We start from the raw sequence: 27,474 nt of genomic DNA, 5'->3' as shown, positions 1-27,474 counted from the left end.
AATTTTTTTTTTTTTTTTTTTTTTTCACAAATTGTTCTCTTTGAATGTTGACTTCAAACAGTTGATTGAATCTCTGATTAATCGCGTGGATTTGTCGGAGGATGAAGCGGAGGCGTCTCTTCAATATCTTCTCAACGATGCCAGCGAGGCATCAATTAGTGCTTTCCTCGTGTTACTCAGAGCCAAAGGAGAGACTTATGAAGAAGTAAATCCGTCGTTTGAACTACTTTCTAAGTTTGTGTTGGTTCTTGTTTCAAAGAATTGAAGTATAGTTAAGACGTTGTGCATAATCGACATATTTGAATTACTTCGTGTTTATACTACTTGTTGCAATAAATCATAGTAATGTAGTTCAGGATCAAATCAGTAAGAACATCTGAGTAATTTCTATGATCAACTGATTGTTTTTTCCGATTGAGGTAGAAGACTTGTTTGTTCCAACCTTTCATTGCGAATGTTGAGACCCAACCCCTTTTATTGTAAATGGCAAGTGCTTGATCAAAGGTCATAAGAATAAGAACAGTAGAAACATTAATGAGTCCTAAAAGATGGAGATAAGCATCAAAGGAGTAATTATTTGAAATCACGTTTATGATTAAGCAGATTGTGGGACTTGCGAGGGCGATGATCAAGCGTAGTGTGAAAGTGGATGGCTTATTTGATGCCGTTGACATTGTTGGAACAGGTGGAGATGGAGCAAACACAGTAAACATCTCAACCGGTGCTTCAATACTTGCTGCAGCATGCGGCACAAAGGTTGCAAAGGTGAGAAAAAGATTTTTCTGGTGTACCTTCGCTGCTATAATTGTTTGAAACATATTTGAAAAGATTATATGTACTAAGTGGAGATAACAGTTATCAACTGCATATTTGCAGCAAGGAAACCGTTCGAGTTCTTCAGCATGTGGAAGTGCTGATGTCTTAGAGGCACTGGGGGTAGTTATTGATTTGGGACCTGAGGTTAGTGCCTTGCTAACTTGGTTTTAAGCGTTTTACTTGTATAATGTGGTTCTTGTTTGTTGATTAAACTATATAGATGCTTCTACCATACTATGCTAATGTTTGACATCAGAAGGATTTAAAAAATTGACAGGGCTATACTTCATAGTTTCTGGCTTGCTTTCCCAATCAATTAAGTGCAGCTGTAAATTGGAAATAATTAAACATGCATCTATCAGCCCTGGCCTTCATATTCATTCCATATTTTGCTCCTTTACTTTTGTGACTTAGTGATTACTCTGTCAGGCATTCCTTTTGTTGATTGCCACATAAGACTTCACAAGAAGTTTCCTATATCATAGGGCATAAAACGTGATGAAAAAATATCATGCTTCTCATAAGCCTGCGTGGGTTTAAGAGTCACGATTGTCAGGTTTTTATGAGGAAATAATTTACATTCATGACAATAATTCAAGTATTGATCTCTTGAAACAGGGAGTTGCCAAGTGTGTTGGTGAAGCTGGAATGGGCTTCATGATGTCTCCCAAATACCATCCTGCAATGAAGATTGTCAGTCCTGTCAGGAAGAAGCTAAAAGTAAAAACTGCATTTAACATACTGGGCCCTATGCTCAATCCGGCTAGAGTTCCTTTCGCTGTTGTTGGTGTATATTCTGAGAACTTGGTAAGATTTTGCTAAAGTTTATAATTCCATTCCTCTGTTCTCTTAGAAAGGGGTGTATTTATTATTTCCCTTATGCATTTATCCTTAATTTGAATGAAGCATCGTGTTGCTGGATGGTTTAGGAGCTTTAATAATTGGTATTCATCTGTAGTAAATGCTGTCTTCAGCAGAGTAGTTAATCACTATATTAATTTAAGGAGGCCATAGTATACTCCATACAAATTTGATCTGCATCCTTGTCTTTACTCGAGAATCTAATTAAATGCTATTGTAAGGCTTAGACTAGCTGTGACACAAAATAAGGTGTCTTAATCATGCCACAAAAACTTCATGGTGAATGACAAGATTGTACCATACATATTTGGATTTAGGGATTTTTTTTTTTTTTTTCAATTTTATAGTATTATTTTTAAGGTTTTAAGTTACATTTAGTTAGTGGTTATGATATTGATGGACATGAGAGTTGCAACATTTCAATTGACCATAGATTACTCTGAGGTTTATTTTCAAGGCTATAAATAGTCATTCATGTTGCTGTAGTATGAAGATTTTGGATATTAAAATGAAAGTTGTGTAGTATGAAGATTTTGGATATTAAAATGAAAGTTGCATATTATGCATCTTAAGCCATGAGCTTGTTCTTTTGCATTTTTCGTGTTTAGATTTGCATGCTAGAGTCATACAAGTAGTCTTGACCAAGCTATTGTGTGGAGTGATTCGAATCACGAGTTTAGAAACAAGTTTTCTTTACTCATGATCTCGATCATCAAGGTAATTCGTTCCAAAACTTTACCTTAGGTTGATTCTTAATTGTTATTTGGGTTCTTGGATAATTTAGATACGAATGTTTTGTTCTTCAACAAGGTTGTTAGATCAAACCCCAAGAGTTTCATAACAAAGTGTTTCAATGAATTAATTACTTGACACTGAAACATCTCACTTTATTTGTATTTAATTCATCCACTTTGTTTTAATATATTGTGCGGAGTTTTTTTTCTATGATGCATATAGTTAAAAACTTTTCACTACCGTCTTTTGGTTGGCTATCATTCCTCTAATTTCATCTGTGAGCATATTGGTCATTAAACTATTCTGGCTGGACAGGTCCCCAAAATGGCTAAAGCACTGCAACTATTTGGCATGAAAAGAGCATTAGTAGTTCACTCGGAGGGCTTAGATGAGATGAGTCCCCTTGGTGAGATTTGCTTCATGGTCATATATACTTCTCTCTCCATGTTGGTGCTTTATATACAATTTTTATCTAACGATTATGTATATATAAACGTATACAGGACCAGGACTTATTCTTGATGTAACACCTGAAAAGATTGATAAGTTTGCCTTTGATCCATGTAAGTGAGTCCATGTTAAATTTATCATAGTTCATTGATTATCAATGAGAAAAGTCCATCTAAAATCTTTAAAATTGTGCAATAGTGGATTTTGGCATCCCTCGTTGCACTATAGATGACCTTCGAGGTGGAGACCCGGATTATAATGCAGAGGTCTTGAAGCGCATTTTATCCGGGGAAGAGGGGCATATTGCAAATGCACTTGTAAGTTAATCTTGTAATCAAGTATTTTCCATATGTTATGTTGAAAATACGCTGAATTGCCACAACAATCTTCAGATCCTTAATGCTGCTGCCGCCCTTCTGGTTAGCAGCAAAGTGACCACCTTGGCCGAGGGAGTTAAGTTGGCTCGTGAAACTCAACGGTCTGGAAAAGCCATGAAGACTCTTAATTTGTTGATTGAACTCTCCAATGTAAGTAGTAGTGTGTACTTTCTCAATTTCCAGCTGTTATTAGCAGTTCTCATTCCCAGATTCGAATGATTGCAGAATCTAAGAGAAGCATAGGAGCGCTTACAATTGAGCTGCTGAGTAAGATTTAGAAGACTGAGAACTTATCTTTTGAATATCAGACAAGTTTGAAAGATGAATTTCCGTCATTTATATCTGCATCCGACAGCTTGAGTTTACCATCTTTGTATGCAGAGTATCATTTTTCATAATGTTTGTATTAAGGCTGTGGAAGTTTAATGTTTAGCCAAATAGTTTGAGGAGTTTAAGATGGTTGTGTTTCGTTTTCATTATGAATAATAAAAAAATATAGGCTTAATTTTATCACAGTATTCATATATGGGTTAAACTACCTCACTTATCTCTTTTATTTTTTATTTTTTATATTTATTTTTGCAAAGAACTCATAGACTATTGTAGTTCCTCTGTACTGCTTCTCAGTAACCACTGCAAGGACGCAAATGGTGATAGAAGTTGAGAAAGGTTGGGAGATGTAAACACTAGCCAGCCATTGTGCAAAGAAGTTATCGGCTGTTCTTACCATCGCAACCACCGATGTGCTTTCCTGCGATACAGACATTAGGCACCATGCTTTGGTATGTTCCCTCCACTAAAGCTGACTGAATTGTATCTTCATCATCACCTTCATATCAATGAATTCCTCAACATAGTGTTTGATGAACATTCACAAGCAGAGAAGCTCAAAGAACTTGTTATGAGTAACTATACAGCTCAGTCATTAATATTCAATTGATGCTGGTCTTCATTGTAGCGATTCGAAAAGTAGGCAAACACACATGTTATGACCAGATATCATTCGTTCTACATCTTCATGTTTTATCTTGTGAATTGAGTCATCCAGAATCTGTACTCAACGTTGATTATTGTACTCAAACAATGAAGAATTTTGCAGATAGCGTGATGTGCATGAGATTGGATGAGACTCCAGGCAACTATGGGGTTTTCCAGCCCACACTTCGTTTCTTTCTAGAGTAAGTTGCCAATCTTTTGAGGAAATCTTGGATTTGTTTCAAGTATAATGCATGAGAATAAGTCTGAAGCTCTTATACATTTGATCCAACTATGGAACCAATCACAGCTTAGAACCCAATCGTCTGTATTCTACACCCAAAATGATCCAACTATGGGATGATAAACTACCAATGAATGAACTTCAGAAGATCATACTAATACATTTGTATTTTAGTTTCACTTGGATGAAAAAATGGTTTCAAATTCCTTGTACAAGCCTCTGGATTTAGACCGGAAATCAGATGAACTAATGGAGGAGCTTCTACTACTTCTGCTCCTACTTCTCCGCCCCCATAGTCCGCTCCACCGTGTACCGCTTCCTGAAGGATCATTTGAAGTTCCACCCTGCTCTTTAGTGAAGCTTGCCTTTGCCAACTTCCGAAGTTGTTTCAACCACGGTTTCTCATTACTCGAGCTTCGACTGACAGACAAGTTCCTATCGGATGAGTTATCCACGGTTTCGGAGTCTCCGTTAAGGTTCACTGAGAATATACTTTCCAAGTTTCTAGTGAATCCCTGTGGGAGAAACAGGAGGAGGAATCCAATAAAAGCCACTTTGAGTCCTGAAAAGAATGATTTCCCAGCATGGTCAAGCTGCTTTGCCTGTTTGTACAAAGCATACCATTCATTGATCAGTTGAGGACAGTAGCCTATAAGGAACAGCACCAGCATGGTTATTCCGAGTTTCGTCTGAGCACTGATTGAAAAGTCGTTATCTATGAGAACTGCACAAATAGCAAAAAGACTGACTTCACATGTGTTCGAAATGATCTCGATCAACTGAACCTTTTTCTTGATAAATGGCTTCTTGAGAACAAGGAAAAACAGCTGAAATGAGGAGATGCATAGTAAGGCAACCGTTGGAGTTCTGGAAGACAGTGTTTCCTTGTAGGCACCAGCCATGATTCCAAGAGTGACTCGTCTGATAGATTCGAGGAGCGTATAGTATATCCGAAGGATGCCAAACAGCTTTTGGATGAATGGTGCTTCGGCATCTTCTGTTTCATCGTCGGAGTCAATAATGCGATCGCCTCGTTTGTTGGGATTCGCCACAGAAATCTGAGAAAGCATATACTTTGGGGGACCTCTAAGATCTTCAAACATTGGTCCAAAAATGATCAGGAAAACAGAGTTTGGCTGGTTTTTCCAAGTCCATTGACTTCTCTTGCCAGGACCTAGAGTTACACGAACAAGTTCTTGATACCAATGAAATTTCTGGCCTTCTTGATGAACTTCTTTGTACTGAAGTAGCTTCCCGAACGTGATTCCGATCGACAGAAACAACAGTAAGGCTAGCAAAAGCAACGACAGAACGCCGAGCAGCAAAACTCCAACTATTACTCCTGCCAGAGCTCCACCTTACCCAACCAAAATAGATATCAAAACAAGTTAAAATCTTTCAGAAATGCACTCTGTCCTTAAGTACATAGAGGAAATAAGACGGTTAAAGAAGAGAAATGTGCAGAAACTACCTCGAAATAGTGCGCCTGAGGCCATGGACATGGAAGGTAGAGCTACAAATGCAAGGAATATCTCAAATCTAGGGAAGGTAAGTGCTCCATAGCTGCCCTGTGTGTTGTATATTTTCTTTCGACATTTCATGATAAGAAGGAAAAGCGCATGGAGGAGTATCAAACTGCCAGCAAAAACTCCAAACCAGAACATGCTTCTGTAAAAATCATTCCACCTGCTGGGATAAAACCAACACGTTCATTTGTAGTGAAACTGAATCGCTGTCGGAGTTTGTAAACAAGATATAGAAACAAAATGAGTTTAAAGATAGAAACCCCTTATCCCAACAATGTAGCAATTTTCTTAGCTCATAACGTTAGTCATTTACGTAATGAGCCAAAACAGACAAATATCAACTAGCAGTGAACTTGTGTTGTTACAGATGGTATCAGAGCTAGGCACCGAGTGGTGTGCCAACAAAAACGTTGAGCCCTGAAGGGGGGTGGATTGGGCCGTTACAATATCTAACGGCGATACATAAGGGGCCAAAGCGGACAATGTCTACTAGCGGTAGGCTTGAGCTATTACAATATCTAATTTCCATCACCCCAAAGGAACAGTAAATTGTTGAACGAGAACTGCCCCATTTCATCCGTTTTCACAAGCATTTTAGCTTGGAACTTTACATTAGAATACAAATAATGGAGCTTTTAGGTCCTAATGTTTTGTGTATATTTCCATTCATTTTCATTCCTACCAAGAAGAAAGAACCAGAGATACCTACCGATTGTAACTTCCTGCTCCAAAAATATTATCAGCTTGGGGTTTGATATTTTGGCTCTGTAAACAAAAAATAATCTGTTTATAAAAAAAAGTTCATCTTTCATGCAAAAGAAGACAAGTAATTCCTTCTTACCTCAAAAAATGATCTGTATTCCATTGGAGTAAGGGGCAATCCATATAACTGATCAACCATAGTAAAGTTATCGCCTGGAACCTTGTTTTGAAGAGCTTCTGAATGAAGAGTTTTGGAAAGATAAGGATTTGATCCAGTAAAGGGGCTGTAGCCACTTACATCAGGACGATCATGTTCATTTTCCCAGGGAAGCCTAAGGTAAGGAATACTCCATTGCAAACCCTTGGCAAATTCATAGTACTCAACAGGCAATGTAACCGGCAGCCATATAGATAGCGCGAAAATTTGAATGTGGCAAGCAATTCTCTGCATAGAAGAGAAGCTGCTTAATATGCTGTATACTCAAGCAATCTATCTTGGATAGATGTTTATGTTAGTAAGAAGATGCCACTTCGAAGTGGTCGACGTTCGGATTGAACATCTATCTAAGATGGTGAAGTGAGACTTTTAAGAACATTTTGATGCTTGTAACCGAAAAAGTCGTACTGCGATTGTTCTCGATCTGAACCCAAAACAATTGTATTCAAACATGCTCATTAGTGAGAGGCTGCTTACGAAAATGTTTCTTGTAGGATTATATGTCAGAAAAGAAGATGATCTCATGAATACTCCTGATTGAAGGCTAGCTGTTGATACAGTCAGTAGTCCTGCTGCAAGGGATGTTGCCGTGAATGTAGCGATTGTAAAGATCGAAACGACGGTAGATATTTTCGGTATAGAATCTGCATATTTTGTTCACAACATATCTTATATAACAATTGAAATGAATAAATGAATGAAAGCAAAAGACACTTGAGTATTTGAATGCTTACAGTGCCACACTTGCAGAACATTCGATGCTAGATTACGATTTCCTGCAACGTCGACTGTTACATTTTCAGGGACACTAACAGATACGACTTTATGCTCAGCTTGTACTTCAAGGGAGTACGTATTCCTGCCCATCTCACGAAAGCTGGACCGTAGAAAGAGTTTATAAGGAAAAAGACGAGCAAACACAATCTGGTTTCATGAAGAACTTAACCTACATTTAAACATAAACTTGCCTCAGCAAACGACCTCCACGAATCGATACACAGGATGAGTTGAAATCAAATACAGGCTTAACGAAACTCACAGAGACCGAAAATCTTTCGTCTTTTGTCCTCGTATAAGTAGTTGTGCTAAGCATCACGGTGGGCCTAAGAGAATCTGAAATGCACAGTTTGAATTGAATTCTGAAATTCTCAGACTTGTGAAGTTCATAAGTTTACAAGGAGAAATGTTTACCATAAAGGAAAGTAACTGGTGGAAGTGGTGAAACAGGATTTCCTTGTCTGCTTATTATAGAGTTAGGCTTGAGGCTTACTGTGATTATGGCAATTCCCGAAACATTTGTGACCTGAAATAAGGAACTTCATATCAAGTGAAACATATACAAATGAATATCAGAAACTGAAGGGAAAAAACCGCTAACCGAAAAGCTGAATCTGCGATTTCCGAGACTCCTTCCATGAATTGGAAGCAACCTGCCTTTGCTTACTTCAAGAGAATTCAAAACTTCCAGAGATGAATTAAGAACTGACTCTGAAAAGTACAAATAGAGCTTTAAGTTATCATATTTATTTGTTGCTTGTACCAGTCTGATGTCGTTGTTGAGCTGGATTAGCCTTTCGGGAACACGAGTTTTCAGGTTAGGAACTAGTTTTCTTCTATCTGGAAGTTCAGAAGTATGTGTTACGATTGCAAGAGAAATAACAAAATGGGAAGTAGTGATATGACAGTAAGCTTACCAAAGTGTACATAAGAAATGGAATTTTCTGTTCTTGCGAATATGTTTCCTGCACTATCAGTACAGAAGTTCTTATCCATTACTAATATAATTCTTCCATATTGAATGGTAGATGCCAAGGCCACAGAGAGTGAATATTTGAGGTTGGGCTGAAGAACTTTGAAAGATGATGGTATAACACTCCCTTCACCATATACCAGTAGCTGCAGTGAACAGAGAAAGATCAAGAACAAGAAACTTCTCGGCAATATCGTTAAACCGTACGAAAACAAACCGCCACCTACTCACGTTGCAGGCGTCGACAGATGAACATCCGAAACCTCCACCATTACAAGGTTCTGAGAAAGATATATTTACAGAAACATTTAGAGCGTTTGTGAATGCTGTTGAGGCCATAATAGATGCTGTGGGCGGAACTGTATCTGCAAAACAATGTATAGTAAAGATATTAGCAAAGTCCAAGGGAGAATACTAAGACTTGTCTTTCAGTTTGTGATTGTTATGTGAGACCGAGAGTTCAAAATATACAAAATTTCCACTTTATATATCATCTTTTCAAACCTTGAAATGATGCATGTTGTTTCGAAACGTGATAGGGAAAATTTATACGATGATGAGGGGAAACAAAAGTTTGAGTGCATCCTATGACGCATAGTGTAACGGTCCAAGCCCACCGCTAGCAAATATTGTCCTTTTTAGACTTTTCCTTTTGGGCTTCACCTCAAGGTTTTTAAAACGCGTCTGCTAGGGAAAGGTTTCCACACCCTTATAAAGAATGCTTCGTTCTATAAACTTCAGTGAAGTTAAGTAGCTGATGATCTGTTAACTGAGAACAACTATGGAGATTCTTAGATTCTTACCAACAGTCCAGTTGTGGCTAGAACAGCCAACTCCCTTGGAAAAATTAGTGCAGACCTTGAGTCTATGCTCTCCATCCTCCAAATCAGAGTAGAAAATCTTTCTGTCATTACAGTTTAAAGAGGGGCTGTTATCCAGCTGCAGAGGAGAAGCAGAGAGGCCCTTGAGTATATTATCAATGAAAGAAGAACACTGGAACACGAAGATAAATACGAGGAACCACATTTGCCAATTCTAACAAATACAGATCAGAATGTTTTGTTTTAAAGTTCAAACAATCTAGTAGCTAATTCTCAGTAAATGATACTATTCAAGAGGTCCATCAAAATAAAGACATCAACAGACAAAAAGGCTTCAACATCCATGATCTTACCAAATCAGCCAACTAAACTGAAGGATTATATTGCAGAAGAAGAAAAGAACAAGCGAGCTTAGAGAACTGATAGAGTTGAAGTTACCGAGCAACTGATGTTGCAGTGCTTGCAATTATCGCGGTGGCCGTTCACTAAAATTTCAAACACAAATGTGGCTGAGTTTAAGCGTGAGAAAGCATTAGGGGCCTCCAAGAACTTCACAGTGATCTCAGAACCATGGCAGCGAGCTCCTAAACATAAAAGAGAAAAAACCCAACAAAGACAAACCAAAAGTGCAACTTTAAGCAGACCCATTTCAGAAAAGTACCCAGTTTGCAGTCTGAGACGTGAGGCCAGGAATCAATTGGCATAAGGTCCTCATTTTGGAGTTATGACTAAAAAGGATGAGCTTTCAGAGTAGGTTATGCTGTGGAAGAAAGAGTGGCAATGGAGTTTAGGCAAGGACATGGGAAGAGCTTACAAGGAAACAATAAATGGTATTGAAGAGGCTAATTTAGTGGAAAATGAAGGCTCAAGTAAAGAGACAATGAACAAGACTACAAGAGAATGACATGCAGCCTACAAGATAAGCATTTTCACTGGCTGATTTAGAGAGAGAAAGAGAGAGAGAGGGATAGTTTTTTTAAATGAAAAATGGACAGAAACCAAGATAGTGAAAGAAGCACCATCGTTTTTAGCCCAAATGGTCGTTTAGTCGATCAAATATCTTCACGGAAGTGATTCGAAACAATAAAAAGACTGTTAACCAGCTCAAACATTAAAAAAAGTGTTTTAAAATTTCAATGTATTATTTCAAAGTTCTAAACTATTTTCATAGGAAAGTTCATGAAATACCTCGACAGATGAGGTCAGTCAAGTTCTAAACTAACATGGAAGTGTTTGAATTTGAGACTTCCTGAGTTTTCTTTCATTTATTCTCAGACCCTGTTTGAAACAAACGGGAAATTTGGGGTGTCTGACCCATATTGGAACGAGCAGCGACATGACATCGCCATTAACGGCAAAATAAGAAAGCATTGAATAAGCAGAGAGAAAATTGTCAAGTCGGGTCTGTTCTGTATTGTTTTGGGCCCATTTTCAGGTACATGAAAACCCTTGTGTCCTTGATGAGTAAGCTTGCAATATGGGTGGCCAATTGGCAATGGGCTGCCTTGAAAACCAAAGGACAACCTCTGTTTCATTATCTCCTCTTTCTCTCTCGAAGCACAGCCTCTGATTCATTATCTATCTCAGTGTCTCAGTTTGGATAAAGACTTCGAAAATGGAAGCACAGCCTCATGTGGCAATGCTGGGAGAGAAATGGGGGAATATTGACATTAGGCCAAAAGATGGCGACAAAAGAGAGAAGAATTTCGACATCAGGGAAGAAGACAAGATGTGGGTATGTGAAATTTTGGAGGGTATGTAGGAAAAACCTAAACTTTTCTCGAAAAATATATGCTGCCACTGCAAAGAACAAGGAATAATCCAAGATTATGAGGAGTTTGATTATGGGGTTAGTTGCTGAACCAAAAAAGGAAGGGTTGGATGAAGAATCCAGAAGCATTAATGTCGCCATTAATGCGAGAAAGTGGGCTTGCTATCATAAAGGAAGTCAGACCATTCACCATTCATATTCATTCTTTCACTGCCTTAGTTTTGCAGTGGATTTTCCATAGTGGGCTTGTTATCAATGGCTTCCCGTTCTTGTTTAGGCTACTACATGAAGGCATCAATGAGGCAAGAAGGTGGTGTCCAATGAGAATGAGATGAACTTGTTTTGCCTCATCAACACTTTCTTTCATCAGGCCTCCATGTTCTTATTCTGTCTTGTTTAACTTTGCTTTAGTGCACATGGACGACTCCAGATTGAATTTCAATATGAAGCCAATTGGAAGAGGAGATGAACTTGGATCATTTGTTGCCCATATGCTACCTACCTTTTGCTTGTCTTAAGGATCAAACTCATCCTCAACTGCTGCCCATGAACACATTAGTCAGTTACAACCTCCAACCTTCAAGATCTCGAGTCCTCTAAGATATGTTCATACCTTCGCTACCATGCCAAGTACCCATTTGTATTGAGATTGCACATTGATCATTTCAATTTGTACGAGTATATGATAATGCGTATACTGATTCGACATTTCCTCGGATTCAAAAGCCACATATTGTTCGCTTCAATACATTTCTTTAACTGATGGGAGTGTCATCAATCAATAGCTATTCAAAATTTAACATAAGCATTTGTTAGCTTCAGTTCATCAAAATGAAGATGAAACAATATAATGTCGAAGTTGACAATGCTTACACATACATCACTATAACAGGACCAATGCAAATTAATGTGGGGCCTCTTCCAATTAAACAACAATCACAAAAATCAGACAACTGAAGTCATTCTGATCCTTCATTAGCTCACTAAACACCAAGAAACCACAGTAAAAGTGGTTGGCCAGCCATGCTTTAATGATGAATCATGCCTCTTAGATAATGTGAAAAAGAAACCGAACCAGCCTTTGCTCTTGGTAAAGATTTGCCTCAAAATACAAATCGTAGTCTAAATCAGATTAGCTCTCTTCAAAAACCTGGTTGTTTTGCAGTAGTATGGCCAAGCTAATTCCAAGCGGTCAAGGTACTTCTCAACAACCCACTCTCTTAACTCTATGAGCTTTCTTGGTAATCCTTCTTTGTAGTCTAGATTCTTAATGATGATTATAGATTGCAAGAAACAAGCTATGAACTCTTCTTTAAGTTTCCCTTGTATGATATGGTGATGAGCAGTCTGGTAGTAACTGGGGGAGTTCCTAATTAATTTAGCCGTCTGCTTAAAGCTGAAGATGTAGAGTGCACACAACCAGTGAAACATCTTAATGTAGAGGGCAGTCACTAAGGGCCCTAAAACCCAAAGAGGGGTCAATTCTCTTGAAACTTCAGCCCCATAAAACACATTGACCACCAGGTACAAAGGAACACTGAAAAAAAGGGGCATTTAGAATAAAACGATTGGTTCTTAGTCTATGCAATATGTGACGTATAAATACGGATCATACGTGACAGTGCTAGATGTGGAAGGGTAGAGTTTCTTTCTATGCATAAAACAAGTAAATAGCTACTTACAATATTAGCAGAGGTATCTTCACTGATGCATTAAGTCTCAGAAAGTGGAACCAAACCCCTTGAAGAATCTCGTGGCTTCCCTTTTTGTTGGACTCTTGCTGAGTACCCGACATCTCTGCCGAGGGCAGATCCTCCAGAATCCCATCCACATCTCGACTTACAGGTTGTCTGCGCAACAATTCCAACCATTTCTTGAACAAATTTTGAAAAGCAGGGGATGGAGCAATATCCTCATTTGCTCCAGAGGCATAGCAAAGTGGAACATTATTTGCCTTAAGCTTTACAGAGTAGTTGGGAATCTTAGATCCATTGGCTACCCCACCGGTCGCATCATCTATACGAGCACTGCTTTTGAAAGACGAAACTCTCAAGAGATTAGGCCTTGGTCCACATAATCGAGGAGTCCCTACACTGAAAATAAGCTCCATGAGTTTGCGAGACAAGGATACACGCACAACGTTTTTCATATGACACAAGGATACAGCATACACATAAGTGAGACATCAGAGGCAAGCATAAACATATCCCAAAGTATACCGACAACAAGCAAGATGAGAAGTAACCAACCAACAAACAATGACAGAAAAAGTTGATAACTTGGTATTATCCACTTTAATCGCAAAAGCTTTCTATAACCCAGTATCAAGGTCCCACCCTCACTAAGCTGGGGCCACTTGAACTAGCCACAAGGCCTGGACTCAAGAGAAAGAAAGATGACCAAGAAAAGAAAAAGGTGGAGAGATTTTCAAAGCCCTTACCTTAAACAAATATAGCTCCACAATGGTGTTCGGTGTTCAGCTCTCCCAACAATGCGAACAAATGTTACACACTGTTCTAAATTCAACGAGCCATTCCAGGACAACAATCTTGATGAAAATTCTGCATAAGAACCCTACAACACGTGCAAGGTTGTACCCAGTTAGGATTGCAAACGACCAAGCAAAAGTAAAATGTGGGTGTAATATCAGGTGCATATGGAATACAATAACAAGATGAATAAGGGTAAATAGTAGTTGTTAGCCAACTGATGTCGAAGAACTTTGAAAATTTCTTCATGATTCTCTAGAAACCTCATTCAAAAACTTTTCTTTAATACCTGAGGATGAGGGGTAATTAAGGCCATCTTCTAGACCTTAACGATCAGATCATATAACCAATGCACCTGATTCAAACAAAGAGAAAACATACCTTATCAATATTTTATTACAGAAGTACTGAAATACAGCAGTCGACAAATTCGCTAAAAACATGGAACGACAACATGGACGAACTATCTCTATTCTTGATTACAAACTTAGAAACTAGACAAAATCGTATGAAACAAAAATTCAAAACAGACCTATCCCAAGTACTGATACAAAGAAGGTAATTTGACATGAAAATCAGCTCGTATTGAAAAAGGAATCACAATCTCCAAACTACACATTTGGGGGAGCTGAATCATTATAACTACCATGGCTAGAGATGCCCACCGAAAGCATGTAACTTGATGTGAGATCCCACGTTGATTGAAGAGGGGAATGAAACATTCTTTATACGGGGTGGAAACCTTTCTCTAGTACACGCGTTTTATAACCGTGAGCCTGAGGGCGATACGTAACGGGTCGAAGCGGACAATATCTACTAATAGTGGGTTTGGACTGTTATAAATGGTATCAAAGCTAGGTTCCAAACGGTGTGCGAACAAGGACGCTCGGCCCCAAGGGGGATGGATTGTGAGATCTCAAGCATTACTTATAAGGGTATTGAAATTTCTAGCTAGTAGACGTGTTTTAAACCGTGAGGCTGACAGCAATATGTAACAGGCTAAAACAGACAATATCTATGAGCCAAGGCCAAATAGTGCATAAAGCCACCTTCGTAAACTATCAGAAAACAAATCAGAACCGCAAAGGCCAACTGTCGAGTCGGATGAACTGATACATTTAAAGGCAGAAGCTCGGGCTTCCAGTATCCGAAGGATAAATAAATATAAGAAGTAACCAACCTTATCTCCATTGTTTCTCCACACCCCTCGCATGTCAATTAAACAACTCCCTAATTTCCAGCATACATAAAACCGGACAGCATTGGACTTGAACATACTAACCTTTGAGTAGGAATTCATGTCCTCTTCTAGTTCAGCAGCAGAGACAGAGAGGGGGGATCAAAACGAAATCAACAGCCTTCCCGTCGACAATCAAAGGTCTGGAAACAGAAAACCCATAGGAAAAGAATAACAGATGGAGATTTGGGGAAGAAGGAACCCGAAATGGCGAATTGAAGGTCTTGAAGGGACCTCCGATGGTGGACGGTGAGGACGCCACAAAAAAAAAACAGAGGGTAAGGTAGCGTTAATGGCTATTCCGAATGGGAAATGAGTGACCCGTTTAGGAAACTGGGTTGACCGAACCGACTCCAAAGTGGGAAATGAGTAACCCGTTTAGGTAATTGTAACAATGTATGATAAATTCAATTTAATTTATTTATATACAAGTAAGAATATACAGTCATTTTTCAGGGAAAATTTTGAAGAATTATATATCGCCTGGGGCGCGGCTGCGCGGGTAGTTCGTTCGAGGATCCAAGCCACTCTCTCTGCAATCACTAGCTTTGACGCGAGAGAGGGAGAGACACAGTGGCGGAACAGAGGATTATTGGGATTCCAGAATATCGTCTCAGTAAGCTCCATCTCTCTAAAGCTTTATATATTTCCAAATCAATCGATTTCTTTAGAAGTGTGAGATTTTCTGAGAATTTAGTGACTCGCCATTAGTAGTTTGATGAAGAAGTACCGGCAATTGATGTGATTTGCTTTGATCTCGTCCAAGTAGATGCCGAAGCGATTTTTCTATATTTAAGTTTAATGGACATGCTTGATCTTTGATCCATCAGATTTCATTTGCCTCATGAGGTTCTGTTTTTTTATGAATTAAGATTCAGGGATTTGACGTAAATAGAATCTAGCGGCTGTTCCTCTTCCATGACATCCTTGGATCTAATAATTCAGTCATCTGGTCGTCATGATTTCGCTACTATTAAGTTTGTTGATATTTTTCTTCCGAAAGGGAATTTTCATAGAAAAAGTGAAAGATTGTACCTAGAAACTGTAGATCATAGCGTGCTTGCATCTTGATGTTTAACCATGGACCCCAAGTCGCCTTCGAAACGTAAGCCGTCACCAACGAGATTCTCTAAGCATAAATGGATATTAAGCGTAACTGTTATTGTCGTTGTTACAATTGTGATTTCACGTGGTGCAATTCTGGCATTGAAATCTCTAGTTTCTAATGCACCGAAAGAGCTTTATTATACTGTGGTCGTGGACTGTGGAAGCACGGGCACACGAATAGATGTATATGAATGGACGTTGGGGATGAAGGATGGTAATGAATTGCCTGTTTTATTGCGTTCTTTTCCTAACAATTCAACTAAAAGTCCGCTTCGAAAGAAATCTTGTAGTTATCATTGTATGCAAACCCAGCCAGGGTTGGATAAATTTGTTGGCAATATTTCAGCTGTAAGGGCTTCTTTGAAACCATTGATTGAGTGGGCAGAACAGGAGATACCGATTGAAAGGCATGCAATTACTCCTATTTTTGTTTTATCTACTGCTGGACTGAGGAGATTGGCAAATGAGGATGCCGAGCGGGTTTTGGAAGACATCGAGGCTGTTATTAAGGAGCATTCTTTCATGTATCAAAAAAGTTGGATAAGAGTGCTGAGTGGTATAGAAGAAGCTTATTATGGTTGGGTTGCTTTAAATTACAAAATGGGGAGCTTTAGAAACAGTTCAAGGTCAGGCACGTTGGGAATTCTTGATTTGGGTGGTTCCTCGTTGCAGGTTGTGATGGAATCAGACCGTAAAAGGGAAGAAAGGGAAGAAATGCACTTAATGAGATCAAAGGTTGGATCCATTGAGCATCAGGTTTTGGCTTTCTCATGGGAAGCTTTTGGTTTGAATGAGGCATTTGATAGGACTCTTGTTTTGCTCAATCAAACACAGCAACTTGGAGAAAGTAACATGACTACAGTGGAGCTCAGACATCCTTGCCTTAGTTCAAGTTTTATGCAAAAATATACATGCTACAATTGTTTAAGCCATAACAATACGGGCCAGGGGAAATTGAGTCATCAAATCCCCAATCTTGGATATCCTTTTTATTTGGTTGGGAAACCAAATTGGGAGCAGTGCAAACGAATAGCTAGGGCTGCTGCAATCAATTCCAGCACTTTAGCTTGGTCTGAGCCTATCAACGCTTCAAAATGTCTTGCTAGCCCGTCATCTTTGAATGGTACGTACCACCATGTGTTTTACCTGTTGGCGTTCCTGAGTTTACACATTGGCAGAATATACGTCTGTTTTCCTTATTGTTCTCAGAACTCGGGATAAATGCAGAATTTCTTAATATCTATTCATGAATTAGTAGAGCATTAATTGCCTGATTGTTGTCAAATTTTTCTTAACAAATCAAATGGTGAATTGATTGCATAACTCACTTTACTTATCTGTTACGTGGACTACCTTACATATTCCTCCATATAGGACCACCTGTTAGTCTCTAGGATATTTAGACTTCGATTTCTATTTGTTGGAACTTACTCTCAAAGTGCATTTTTATCATTTAATGAAATTTGTTAGGACTTCCTTCCACCCCACCCCGTTGAGATTTGCGAGATTTTGGTTCAAATTCTCATTTCACTATCGTTCGTGTAATTGCAGGTGGTAATAATACAGTTGTGCACATTTCCACCACACGTTTCCATGCTCTATCAGGATTCTTTGCAGTCTATCAATCAGTAAATCTGTCTACAAGAGCCAATTGGACAAACATATGGAAAAGAGGCCTGGAGTTATGCTCTGCTTCTCAAGCTGATATGACGCTGAGTATTTCAGGAAACCAAACTAGTTTGTGGCAATATTGTTTCCAGTTACCTTATATGGCATCACTCATTGAGGATGCTCTCTGTCTTGGCGATAAAGAAGTGATTTTTGGTCCTCCGGATGTCTCCTGGACTCTAGGAGCCGCGTTGATAGAGGGAGAGTACTTATGGTCAAGTTCAAGTACAACAACAACAATTGAGAATCACAATTCAACTTTGGGAAAAATTGAGCCTATATATGTATTTATGTTTCTTCTGTGTCTTCTATTGGTTGTTTATTATAATCAAATCAAGCTACCTATGTTAGGCAGAAAGGCAGCAGCGGCTGGGGCATCTCTGCCATCTTATGCCCTTCCAAAACACAGGCCGAACTGATTCAGAGATGGTATAGTAAGTGTCATATACATTCGATTCATTCAATAAAATTGTAGTATCAAATACATCAACTGTATTGAAAAACATCAAGAATGTTTCTTTAGACAGAGGCATGAAAAACATCAAACTTCATATGCACATATTGAAACATGATTGTTGATTCCCCCACCACTTTGAACTTAGAATGCAGCAATGGCACTGGATTTACATCCATCCAAATTGGCTGCATCGACATCGACCCAGACTTCATTAACTCGTCCAATCAACCGGAAGGGCGAGTCGTATTGGGCAATGGCATATGCATAACCCCTTTCAGAGGTGGCATTCACCAAAGGGAACCTACTCAAGCTGGTGGCGAGTTGCTCTGCCTCCCTTATGACCTTCTCATCCCTTGCAAATCCAGAGAACTTTCTAACTGCAACGCAATGAGCTTCCCAACCACAGGGCTTCAGTTTCAGTTCAGGAAGGGGAAGAGGTGGTGAGGCTTGAAACTTAACCGGCAGATAGAGTTGGACAAGATAAGAGGACGAGTGAAGAGGGAGTTCCTGGGACAATGCTTGTCAAGACAGGAGCAGTCATGGCAATCCTTGACCAATTCAGATTGGCACCTTGTATGTACTGGAACAGTCTGCGCAACATGATCAATGTAAAGTTTACCCAGATGCCACTAGTGAACAAGTAATCGACGAGGAATAGTAAATTTGGGGTTGATGGGATTGAAATACAGTGGAAACTGGAAATTGGAAATGGGTTACCTGTGGAAACCATATTTAGTAGCTTTCTCGAAGGATAGGTCTTGGACGGGAGCGGACATCCAAGTGGACTTCCTGTAAAATCTGATTTCGAAGTCTGATTCTGTATGAACAACATCGTATTGAGGTGATTCGATGGCGATGCAAAGACTGATAATACAGAAGAGGTTGACAAGAAAGATTGATAATTTCGGATTCTCCATTCGACTCGGTCGCTCGCTCTGCGTCCTCTTCTCGTTCCCAAATTGGCATCTGGAGTTCATTCGGAGCAACCAGTCAACAGCATCATTTGGGCTGTATCGACCATGGCATGGCCCATTTCAAGTAAGCCCAAGATCTACCTCTCTCTCTCTCTCTCTCTCTCTCTCTCTCTCTCTCTCACGGAGTCGTAAGACATATTTCAAATCTCATAGCCTTGACTGGTGCAAAAACATGGTAAAAATAAAACAAGAAACAAGAAGAGTTACCGAGTGACAAAGCAAACTAAGGATAAAAGAGCCAAAACAGGGACAGGCGCACAGGATAAAAGACAGCCCCAAGAACAATAATCATGCAAACAAATTCTGAGTAAGACATCTAGAGGCACATCACCATCACCACACTGCGTACTCAATTAGGTAGAGTAATTATGAGATCTCACATTAATTGGAAAGGGGAATAATTATGAGATCTCACATTAATTGGAAAGGGGAATAATTATGAGATCTCACATTAATTGGAAAGGGGAATGAGTGTTAGTGAGGACATTAGGCCCCAAAATGGGATGAATTGTGAGATTTCACATCTGTTGGGGAGGGGAACGAAACATTCTTTATACGAGTGTATAAATCTCTCTCTAGAAGACGTGTTTTAGAATCTTGAAGGGAAGCTCAGGAGGGAAAGCTCAGAAGGGAAAGCTCAAAGAGAACAATATCTGCTAGCGGTTGAATTGAGCTTAACAAAGAAAGAAATCCAATGACACTGACCAAAAAGTGCTTTGAAAAACCATGACCCGAAGGTTATGCTCTTGCCAAAGGCGATACATAACTACACACCAAACCACCCGCTAAGTCTAAAGACAAAAACAGTTACCTACGTTCACTATTGTGACAGATCCAAGTCAACTTAGTAGTCTAAGATGAAATTCAGTGGGTCGAACAACCCCACAAGAGCAATGTTGACAATCTCGATATTGTACGAGAAATATTAATTAAAATGAAGAACAATTGTTCTTAGTCTATGCTAGCGACGTTTAAATTTGAAGTGACAACATGAGTTTGGTAGAGATGATTTGGGATAACTTCTCACCCACCATGAGTTCTGGTCCTCCACTACTTGAAAGCTTTGTTTTGAGTACCCTCTATTGACAGTCAGGAAGCTATGATTATCAATCACCTCACTTTTCTCCGTTTTAAACTTAGACCATGGAATCATTCCTAACAAAAAGTGATGGGGAATCAAAATTTCGTGATAATGTTTCCCTTAGCTCAAGAAAAAGGAGATTGACCAGCTGCGTCTTTATGCAACTTTCTGCCCCTAACACCATCAACCAGTTACACAGCCATTCAACAATCTTGTAGTATAATAAACCATCTTTTCTTTTCTCTCGACTAAGTACGATTAAGCTTCTTTTTAGAACATTTATTATCAAACATGTGAACAAGGATAAAACATGTTGAAATATGTTTGTTGGTCTATAGAAACAGTCTTCACTCTCAGAAATAGTTCAAAAAACGTGATTAGATTGCAGTGAATGAAGTGATACGTAGGGGTCACTCAGTGTCAAACTCCGATGAATTCCTCCTCTAACATAGTGGTTATGGATTGTAGTCAGTTCAATAAGGCTTGCTTGTTGTATATGCTGCATAAGATATCAGATTTGTTTATCTCAAACAAAGTAGCTGCTAAACAGAAGATAACTACAGGTCTTATCATTGCCAAGCTATGGTGATCATGAAAGTAAATGGCATCACTGACGCTCGAGGAACAGGCTTGCTCTTGGGTGGAGGCCAGCATCTTTCAGTGTCATATTCATCTCATCCATACCATATACTCTTCTTGGAAAGCTTGCTATCAATCTGTAGTTTTCAGTACCTGGCAGGCCGAGCGAGTCGATATAGCTGTAAATCGACTTCACCTTGTCCATGCTTGAAAAGCTTTTCTCCCTCCTTTCACCGTTTGGAAACCTTATTAGTATCTGAAAGATGATTCAAGTGATAATTAGACTTAGTTCAATGTTAATAGGAGTAACCTTAGCTCAGTTATATACCTGGGAGCTAGGCTGAGAATCCTTTGCTTTACTTGCAGGATCCTTGTTTGGAGTTTCATGAGTAAAAGTATGTTTCTTTGGAGAATTCTGCTTGAGCCTCTCTTCGTGTGCTTTCTTCGGTATCGCCCGAGGTCGATTTTTAAGTCTTTCCCTCTCCTAGATCAGGAAACCAGGTAGTTTTTTATAGTATAATCTTTGGAATTTAAATGGGATTTGCAGAAGATCATACCTTGTCTTCTTGAAGAGCTGCATGATATGCTCTGTCTTGTTCTTCTCGAAGCCTGCGATCGGCTCTTATCTTTTCGTCTCGCTTTAGTTTGGAGCAACCAAAAGCTGATCCCTGATCCTCCATTGTCCTCTGTAGAATCTCCACCAGCTCAGCTGGAGAAACTGGCCCTTCAAGCTAGTTAAAGATGAAGCAGAAGATCAAACTCGAGCGTGATCTCGTTAACCGTTTGATTAAAACAGAAAATTTGGAACTCGAACCGAACCAACCTGTTGCAGGACTGTTATGCTTTCGCCCCGAGCTGGAGCAATTACAGCACAGAAAGGGTAGTTGGTAGCTCCCAATGTTGTAGCCATTTGTAGGCCATCTCCTCTGTTGGCAAGTGCTCCCCAAGAGATGAAGTTAGCATCAAGAAACTGCACTACTAGCTCTGAACGCAGTGTCTCCTCGCAGAAAGAGGGAGTAAATGGGTGATCTGGTGAATGTAGATACAAGAACAAGAACTTGTGATCATCTTCTGCTATCTTCATAGCTTCTGCAAATCGACAAGCGTAAAAGAAAGGATGCATCGAGCCATACTGATACTCGAAACTGGTCAGGAAAGACCATTCTTCCGGGACGTTTTGTACGTCCTGCTCTAGAATCTGATATTGATAACTGGATGGCAGTGTCTGGCTTCTTCTACCTCCACCCATAACTCTTGAAAATCCTCCTAATATACTTCTGGGAAGATTAACCATTCGTCGAACGATGCCGTTGATCGAGGCCTCAGCTAATCTCGACGTTTCCCTCATCGTTGATGACATTTTTTTTACTCTAAACTGGGATTATGATACTTTTAGCAATGGACTGATTCCCTTTGCAAGAGAATCAAGTGTCTACTTTCTTATGCTTTGCTTGAAACAAAATCAACCACAAATGGTGAAGAGATGGAGCTTTCAAGAATCAAATTCTAAGCTTCTTTTCATTCTTGAAAGTTCATGAACAGAAGAATGTTACAGATTTATAATGGAAAAGAGCAGGTATAAGTGACCCAATCATGTATTATTCTCTGTTCTTTATCAGATGGGTTGCCTACTTCTTCACTTGCTCCCACAATAGATATGCTAAGATCACAAAAAGAAACATGAACAAGATCACAGCACATGAACCATGCTGCTCCTAAGTTCACCCAAACCTTTCTTTTAATGCATGATGCTTGCTGCAACTAGTAGATCTTGGTTGATGGAAGTCTCACTTCGACTAATTTAGGGAGATCATGGGTTTATAAACAAAGAATACTCTCAAAGAATACTCTCTTCAATGGTATGAGGCCTTTTGGGAAAACCCAAAGCAAAGCCATGAGAGCTTATACTCAAAGTAGACAATATCATACCATTATGGAGAGTCGTGTTCGTCTAACAGGTTCTACTCATAAAGGATCAAGAAGGTATTACTCTCTTAAGTCTTAACCTCACCCAAACCAAGCTCATACTGTGAATCACAAACAGCAGACAAGAAACCTTCTAGATTTTGTGTTGAGTTTGTAAGAAGCTTACGGATGAAGTTGTAACAACACAAGTCCACCACTAATAGATATTGTCATATTTAGGTTTTTCTTTTCGAGTTTTCCACACCCTTTATAAAGAATGTTTCGTTCCTCTCTCCAATCAATGTAAGATCTTACAATCCACCCTCCTTCGAGGCCCATCGTCCTCGCTAGCTCACCGCCTAGTGTCTGACTCTGATACCATTTGTCACGTCCTAAGCCTATTTCCAGTAGATATTGTCTTCTTTGGACTTCCCCTCAAGGTTTTTAATACGTGTCTACTTGAAAGAGATTTTCACACCCTTATAAAGAATGTTTCGTTTCCCTCTCCAACCGATCTTATTGTTCGACTAGAACAAAGCTGAAAGGGAGAGTTTTCGTGAAGAAATTGATTCTTTATTACCTATCAATCACTGTGGAGAACCCAGTTCATATTCTTGCTACCTTTTTATCATTCTATAACTTGGAACTTATGCTGTTTGCTCAAAACATGCTTGTCCAACAAGTAAACACAGCTACTTTTGCAGTCTCCTTGTCCAAAAAAAAAAAACCCCAATTAATTTTCTTTAAAAATATTTTACTTAATATTAAAGTATTTAAAAAGAAAATGGTTTATTTAATAAAAAAATATGAAAAGTGACGGAAATTTCTGGCTTTAATTTATTTTATTTATTCTTTCATAAAGGTTGAAAAAAGTGGTATAGTTTTTGTCTTCACATGACCATCCTCTTCAAGGTTGTAAAAATTCATAAATTTAATAGAAATTTTTATGAAATTATTTCAAATATTAAAAAATTATAAATTAAAATTTTTAGCTTAAAAATAAATAAAAATAAAAATAAAACTCTTGTGGCCACTGTCCTACACTCGCACGTGTTATCCCACATTATCTATTTCAGGTTAATTCTAATTTTTTTCATCAAAAAATAATCTTTAAATAAAAATAAATAAATAAATAAAGTGAAGAATCTAAATATAATTAAATTTTCAACTTTTAGGGAATGGGTCTGCCTGAAAAGAAGAGAGAATTTTTATTATATATAAATAAATAAAAAAGAATCCTAGCTGGCAAATCCCTTTTGTTCCTATATATGCGAGTGCCCAGCCACGCCCTTTTATATAATAATAAAATTATTAATTTTAAAAAATGTTCGGAGAATATATCTTAATATTCTTCCCTTTATAATTTGAGTATAAGCTCTCGTGGTTTTGGGTTTCAAAAGGACTCGTTCCAATGAAAATAGTATTACTCATCTCCTCTCGAACAAAGTACATTGTAAACCTTGTTAGGAATCACGACTCTCCACAATGGTATGATATTGTCCACTTTGAGCATAAGCTCTCATGGCTTTGCTTTGGGCTTCCCCAAAAGGCTTCATACCAATGGAGATAGTGTTCCTCACTTATAAACTCATGATCTTACATTAAATTAACCAAGGTGGGACACTCCGAATCCCAATAATCTTCAACAAACCTCCCTTGAGGCTTATGAAGCTCTCAAATAGTCTCCCCTTAATCGAAGGTGGACTCGGTTCTCACAGTGATCTAAAACAATTTTTTTTATGGGTGGAAAATAGGAAAAAACAGAATTTCCAAGGTAAGATTTGAATGGATTTTTCCAATTCAAAAGATTGTTGGAATTTCCACCCAAATCCTAACTGTCTGAATGCAGCAGAGTACTGTGTAAAGTTTGAATCCCTCTCTCTCTCTGTCTCTGTCCTCCTTCCCTTTCATCCTTAATTAACAAGAAATGAAATTGTTTGCTTTCAAGTTTTGACTGTTTCTTCTTCATATCAAAAAGTTTAAAATGGGTCTATTATTTTACAGCCAGACACAGAGACAGAGCACATAGAGAGCTTCTGTGTTTATTCTTTATTCTTCATCACATACAACCAGACAACCTTAATGCTTACAAATCCCACATCATTTTACACTCAAACAAACGACTTCCCCGAAACATTCCAACCAAAATGCCTTCTTCTTCTTCTTGTTTTGTTGTTTTGCTTCTGGTTTTTACTTCTTTCTCCTCTGTTTTCCCAACTTCCATAGCCCATAAGACGCCGCCAAAAAACCGAACTTTTTTCCACCCATCCAAAGAGCTGAATGAACTGAAGCATATCAGAGCTTATTTACGCAAAATCAACAAGCCTACGACCAAGACAATTCAGGTAAAAGAAACCCCTTTTTCTCGAAATCTTGATTGTTCTGCAAATTTGACAATCTGGGTTGTTTTTTGCTCTGTTGCAGAGCTCGGATGGCGATGTTATAGACTGTGTTCTTTCTCATCTCCAGCCTGCTTTTGACCATCCTCACCTCAAAGGACACACTCCATTGGTATGGTAACCAATTCATTTAAATGGGTTTCGTTTTATGAATTTGATTGAGGAGATTGGGAGTTTGTGATGAACAGCAACCGCCGGAGAGGCCGAGAGGGAACAACTCCGAGGAAGAAGTGGCAGAGAGCTTCCAGTTATGGTCGGCTTCAGGCGATTTCTGCCCGGAAGGAACAATTCCAATCAGAAGAACAACAGAGCAAGACATTTACAGAGCAAGTTCTTTCAGAAGATTTGGAAGAAAACCCATTAGACATATGAGGAGAGATTCTTCTGGCAATGGCCATGAGGTTAGAATTCAATGAAAAACTGCCTCTTTTTTTGGATTTGGAATCAAAACCTTTCATTCCATGAACGCAGCATGCAGTGGTGTTTGTTAATGGAGAACAATATTATGGAGCAAAGGCGAGCTTAAACATATGGGCACCTCGTGTTACTGATCAAAATGAATTCAGCTTATCACAAATCTGGGTCATTTCAGGCTCTTTTGGCAATGATTTGAACACCATTGAAGCTGGATGGCAGGCAAGTTTATGAATGTCAGTAACCGTAATGGGACGCTAAATATCAATCGTCTTAATCATCTTCTTCTTTGTTCAGGTTAGTCCTGAACTGTACGGCGACAACAATCCTAGATTCTTTACGTACTGGACGGTGAGTTTCGAAATCTGTTACCAATCATGGATCTCCATGATAATATAATATTGTCAGTTTTGAGCATAAGCTCGATTGGAGATACCAATTTAGAATGTTTTAATTTACTTGACAGACTGACAGCTCGATTGGAGATACCAATTTAAAATGTTTTAATTTACTTGACAGACTGATGCTTATCAAGCCACTGGGTGTTACAATCTACTTTGCTCCGGCTTTGTTCAAACAAACAACCGGATTGCCATCGGAGCAGCCATTTCGCCTATATCCTCTTACACGGGGAAGCAATTCGACGTTGGCATAATGGTTTGGAAGGATCCGAAGCATGGGCATTGGTGGCTAGAATACGGGTCGGGATTGCTAGTCGGATACTGGCCAGCGTTTTTGTTTAGCCATTTGAGGAGCCATGGGAGCATGGTGCAGTTTGGAGGGGAGATTGTGAACAGCAGAGGGTCAGGGTTCCACACGGCCACGGAAATGGGGAGCGGGCATTTTGGTGAAGAAGGGTTCGGGAAAGCTTCTTATTTTAGGAACCTGCAGGTGGTTGATTGGGACAATAATTTGCTTCCTCTTACCAATCTTCATGTCTTGGCTGACCATTCTGATTGCTATGATATTAGACAAGGCACTAATGATGCTTGGGGCACTTATTTTTACTATGGAGGTCCTGGTAGGAATGTCAAATGCCCTTGAATATTTTCATTTCTTTTATTATTATTATTATTTTATTGTCAATTTTAATGGGTTTATAGGATATATCAATGTAATTTATTATTATTTTATGGCATTGTAACTAGAATTAAACTTTTTTTGTTTTTTTGTTTTTTTTAAGAGCGCAGAAACTTCTACTTAAGATACGTTTTAAAATCGTGAGATGGATAGGGATATATAATAGGTTAAAGCTGACAATATTTGTTAGTTAGTAATGGACTTGAGTTGTTACAAATAGGATTAGAGTCCGGCATCAAGCAGTGTGCTAGCGAGTAGGCTAGGTTCATAATGTTAGTTAGTAATAGACTTGGGTTGTTACAAATAGTATTAGAGTCAGGCATCAAGGAATGTGCTAGGGAATACGCTAGGTTCATAGGAGGGTAGATTGTGAGATCACAGATCTTGGAGAATGAAACAAAACATTATTTATAAGCGTGTAGAAACCTCTCCCTAGCATATGCGTCTTAAAATCGTGAGGCTGACTATGATACACTAGGGGTCAAAGCAGACAATATCTGATAGTTGTGAGCTTGAGCTGTTATAAATGATATCAGAGCTAGATACCGAGCAGTGTGCCAGTGAAGACGCTGGCCCTAAGAAAGGTGGATTGTGAGATCTCACTTCGGTTGGAGAGGAAAACAAGAAACATCTTCCTAGCATACGGGTTTTAAAACTGTGAAGCTGACGACAATACGTAATGAACAAAAACGGACAATATCAGTTAACGGTCGGGTGTTACGTAATTTATTTTTATGGATTTTAAAATTTGAGTGATGAGAATGGTGCAGAAGAAAGGAATAGAAAATGGGTTTTGAAATGGGAAAGCATCAAAAGCTGTGGAAAAGCAGAGGAAATTA

The 27,474-nt window shown here is 38.9% G+C and overlaps 7 protein-coding genes across 13 annotated transcripts in view; 3 read left to right on the top strand and 4 right to left on the bottom strand.

Annotated features, from left to right (window-relative positions):
* Nucleotides 1-3,757, top strand: part of LOC111431433 (anthranilate phosphoribosyltransferase, chloroplastic) — a 4,856-nt gene extending 1,099 nt beyond the window's left edge. Inside the window, exons 2-10 of the mRNA XM_023068070.1 lie at nt 62-205; nt 604-765; nt 877-960; nt 1,435-1,623; nt 2,728-2,818; nt 2,916-2,975; nt 3,061-3,179; nt 3,255-3,389; nt 3,465-3,757. Of these exons, the coding sequence (XP_022923838.1) occupies nt 62-205; nt 604-765; nt 877-960; nt 1,435-1,623; nt 2,728-2,818; nt 2,916-2,975; nt 3,061-3,179; nt 3,255-3,389; nt 3,465-3,482 (1,002 nt within the window). The 3' untranslated portion in view covers nt 3,483-3,757. The remainder of the gene's footprint in view (nt 1-61; nt 206-603; nt 766-876; nt 961-1,434; nt 1,624-2,727; nt 2,819-2,915; nt 2,976-3,060; nt 3,180-3,254; nt 3,390-3,464) is intronic.
* Nucleotides 3,758-4,465: 708 nt separating this feature from the next.
* Nucleotides 4,466-11,829, bottom strand: LOC111431430. 5 transcript variants are annotated; one of them, XM_023068066.1, is made up of 15 exons: nt 10,663-11,829; nt 10,136-10,234; nt 9,913-10,058; nt 9,457-9,592; nt 8,885-9,018; nt 8,598-8,799; nt 8,282-8,520; nt 8,095-8,206; nt 7,872-8,016; nt 7,638-7,780; nt 7,381-7,547; nt 6,826-7,131; nt 6,694-6,749; nt 5,930-6,147; nt 4,466-5,815 (listed from the first exon to the last, which is right to left on the bottom strand). In XM_023068066.1, the coding sequence occupies exons 2-15, from the start codon at nt 10,176-10,178 to the stop codon at nt 4,635-4,637; spliced, it is 3,228 nt and encodes a 1,075-aa protein (XP_022923834.1). In that variant the 5' UTR covers nt 10,179-10,234; nt 10,663-11,829; the 3' UTR covers nt 4,466-4,634. The 5 variants fall into 5 exon arrangements, with proteins under 5 accessions (XP_022923834.1, XP_022923835.1, XP_022923832.1 ...); XM_023068067.1 differs by lacking the exon at nt 10,663-11,829 and having other exon boundaries at nt 9,913-9,959; nt 10,136-10,637; XM_023068064.1 differs by lacking the exon at nt 10,663-11,829 and having other exon boundaries at nt 9,913-10,637.
* A 152-nt stretch (nt 11,830-11,981) lies between these two features.
* On the bottom strand, nt 11,982-15,250 carry LOC111431438. 2 transcript variants are annotated; one of them, XM_023068077.1, is made up of 5 exons: nt 15,017-15,250; nt 14,024-14,089; nt 13,686-13,819; nt 12,928-13,338; nt 11,982-12,782 (listed from the first exon to the last, which is right to left on the bottom strand). In XM_023068077.1, exons 2-5 carry the CDS (start codon nt 14,048-14,050, stop codon nt 12,368-12,370), a joined length of 987 nt encoding a protein of 328 aa, XP_022923845.1. In that variant the 5' UTR covers nt 14,051-14,089; nt 15,017-15,250; the 3' UTR covers nt 11,982-12,367. The 2 variants fall into 2 exon arrangements, with proteins under 2 accessions (XP_022923845.1, XP_022923846.1); XM_023068078.1 differs by having other exon boundaries at nt 12,928-13,272.
* Nucleotides 15,251-15,285: 35 nt separating this feature from the next.
* On the top strand, nt 15,286-18,303 carry LOC111431432 (probable apyrase 7). The gene is made up of 3 exons (XM_023068069.1): nt 15,286-15,353; nt 15,428-17,201; nt 17,630-18,303. Exons 2-3 carry the CDS (start codon nt 16,052-16,054, stop codon nt 18,163-18,165), a joined length of 1,686 nt encoding a protein of 561 aa, XP_022923837.1. The 5' UTR covers nt 15,286-15,353; nt 15,428-16,051; the 3' UTR covers nt 18,166-18,303.
* Nucleotides 18,179-20,603, bottom strand: LOC111431442 (heme-binding protein 2-like). The gene is given in 4 exon segments (XM_023068081.1): nt 18,179-18,705; nt 18,707-18,793; nt 18,921-19,336; nt 20,209-20,603. Coding segments are annotated over 3 exon segments (708 nt in total). The 5' UTR covers nt 19,181-19,336; nt 20,209-20,603; the 3' UTR covers nt 18,179-18,344.
* A 120-nt stretch (nt 20,604-20,723) lies between these two features.
* Nucleotides 20,724-22,537, bottom strand: LOC111431435 (plant UBX domain-containing protein 10-like). 2 transcript variants are annotated; one of them, XM_023068073.1, is made up of 5 exons: nt 21,661-22,537; nt 21,395-21,568; nt 21,249-21,321; nt 21,166-21,218; nt 20,724-21,093 (listed from the first exon to the last, which is right to left on the bottom strand). In XM_023068073.1, exons 1-5 carry the CDS (start codon nt 22,195-22,197, stop codon nt 20,866-20,868), a joined length of 1,065 nt encoding a protein of 354 aa, XP_022923841.1. In that variant the 5' UTR covers nt 22,198-22,537; the 3' UTR covers nt 20,724-20,865. The 2 variants fall into 2 exon arrangements, with proteins under 2 accessions (XP_022923841.1, XP_022923840.1); XM_023068072.1 differs by having other exon boundaries at nt 21,166-21,321; nt 21,661-22,262; nt 22,293-22,537.
* Nucleotides 22,538-24,660: 2,123 nt separating this feature from the next.
* LOC111431334 lies at nt 24,661-26,683 on the top strand. The gene is made up of 6 exons (XM_023067938.1): nt 24,661-25,087; nt 25,167-25,253; nt 25,330-25,542; nt 25,613-25,777; nt 25,853-25,906; nt 26,075-26,683. The coding sequence occupies exons 1-6, from the start codon at nt 24,890-24,892 to the stop codon at nt 26,597-26,599; spliced, it is 1,242 nt and encodes a 413-aa protein (XP_022923706.1). The 5' UTR covers nt 24,661-24,889; the 3' UTR covers nt 26,600-26,683.
* The last annotated feature ends 791 nt before the right edge of the window (nt 26,684-27,474 follow it).

This window comes from Cucurbita moschata, unplaced genomic scaffold (genome assembly GCF_002738365.1).
Source record: "Cucurbita moschata cultivar Rifu unplaced genomic scaffold, Cmos_1.0 Cmo_Scf00036, whole genome shotgun sequence".
NCBI classification, from domain to species: Eukaryota; Viridiplantae; Streptophyta; class Magnoliopsida; order Cucurbitales; family Cucurbitaceae; genus Cucurbita; species Cucurbita moschata.
The sequence above is the reverse complement of the archived record's forward strand: the minus strand, read 5'-3'. Positions and strand labels throughout refer to the sequence as shown.

Excerpts from the sequence above, each read along its gene's own strand:
- LOC111431430 (XM_023068064.1), bottom strand. The coding sequence starts at position 10,122 with ATGGGTCTGCTTAAAGTTGCACTTTTGGTTTGTCTTTGTTGGGTTTTT. Across the intron at positions 9,019-9,456 it reads TAGCCACAACTGGACTGTTG|ATACAGTTCCGCCCACAGCA; the intron begins GTAAGAATCTAA and ends ATTGTTTTGCAG. Across the intron at positions 6,750-6,825 it reads AATACAGATCATTTTTTGAG|AGCCAAAATATCAAACCCCA; the intron begins GTAAGAAGGAAT and ends TTTTGTTTACAG.
- LOC111431438 (XM_023068077.1), bottom strand. The coding sequence starts at position 14,050 with ATGGCCTTAATTACCCCTCATCCTCAG. Across the intron at positions 13,820-14,023 it reads TAATTACCCCTCATCCTCAG|GGTTCTTATGCAGAATTTTC; the intron begins GTATTAAAGAAA and ends CACGTGTTGTAG. Across the intron at positions 12,783-12,927 it reads AAGATACCTCTGCTAATATT|TGTTCCTTTGTACCTGGTGG; the intron begins GTAAGTAGCTAT and ends CCTTTTTTTCAG.
- LOC111431432 (XM_023068069.1), top strand. The coding sequence starts at position 16,052 with ATGGACCCCAAGTCGCCTTCGAAACGTAAGCCGTCACCAACGAGATTC. Across the intron at positions 17,202-17,629 it reads TAGCCCGTCATCTTTGAATG|GTGGTAATAATACAGTTGTG; the intron begins GTACGTACCACC and ends GTGTAATTGCAG.
- LOC111431435 (XM_023068072.1), bottom strand. The coding sequence starts at position 22,197 with ATGTCATCAACGATGAGGGAAACGTCGAGATTAGCTGAGGCCTCGATC. Across the intron at positions 21,569-21,660 it reads GCATAACAGTCCTGCAACAG|CTTGAAGGGCCAGTTTCTCC; the intron begins GTTGGTTCGGTT and ends ATCTTTAACTAG. Across the intron at positions 21,094-21,165 it reads ATTCTCAGCCTAGCTCCCAG|ATACTAATAAGGTTTCCAAA; the intron begins GTATATAACTGA and ends ATCATCTTTCAG.
- LOC111431334 (XM_023067938.1), top strand. The coding sequence starts at position 24,890 with ATGCCTTCTTCTTCTTCTTGTTTTGTTGTTTTGCTTCTGGTTTTTACT. Across the intron at positions 25,778-25,852 it reads CCATTGAAGCTGGATGGCAG|GTTAGTCCTGAACTGTACGG; the intron begins GCAAGTTTATGA and ends TTCTTTGTTCAG. Across the intron at positions 25,907-26,074 it reads GATTCTTTACGTACTGGACG|ACTGATGCTTATCAAGCCAC; the intron begins GTGAGTTTCGAA and ends TTTACTTGACAG.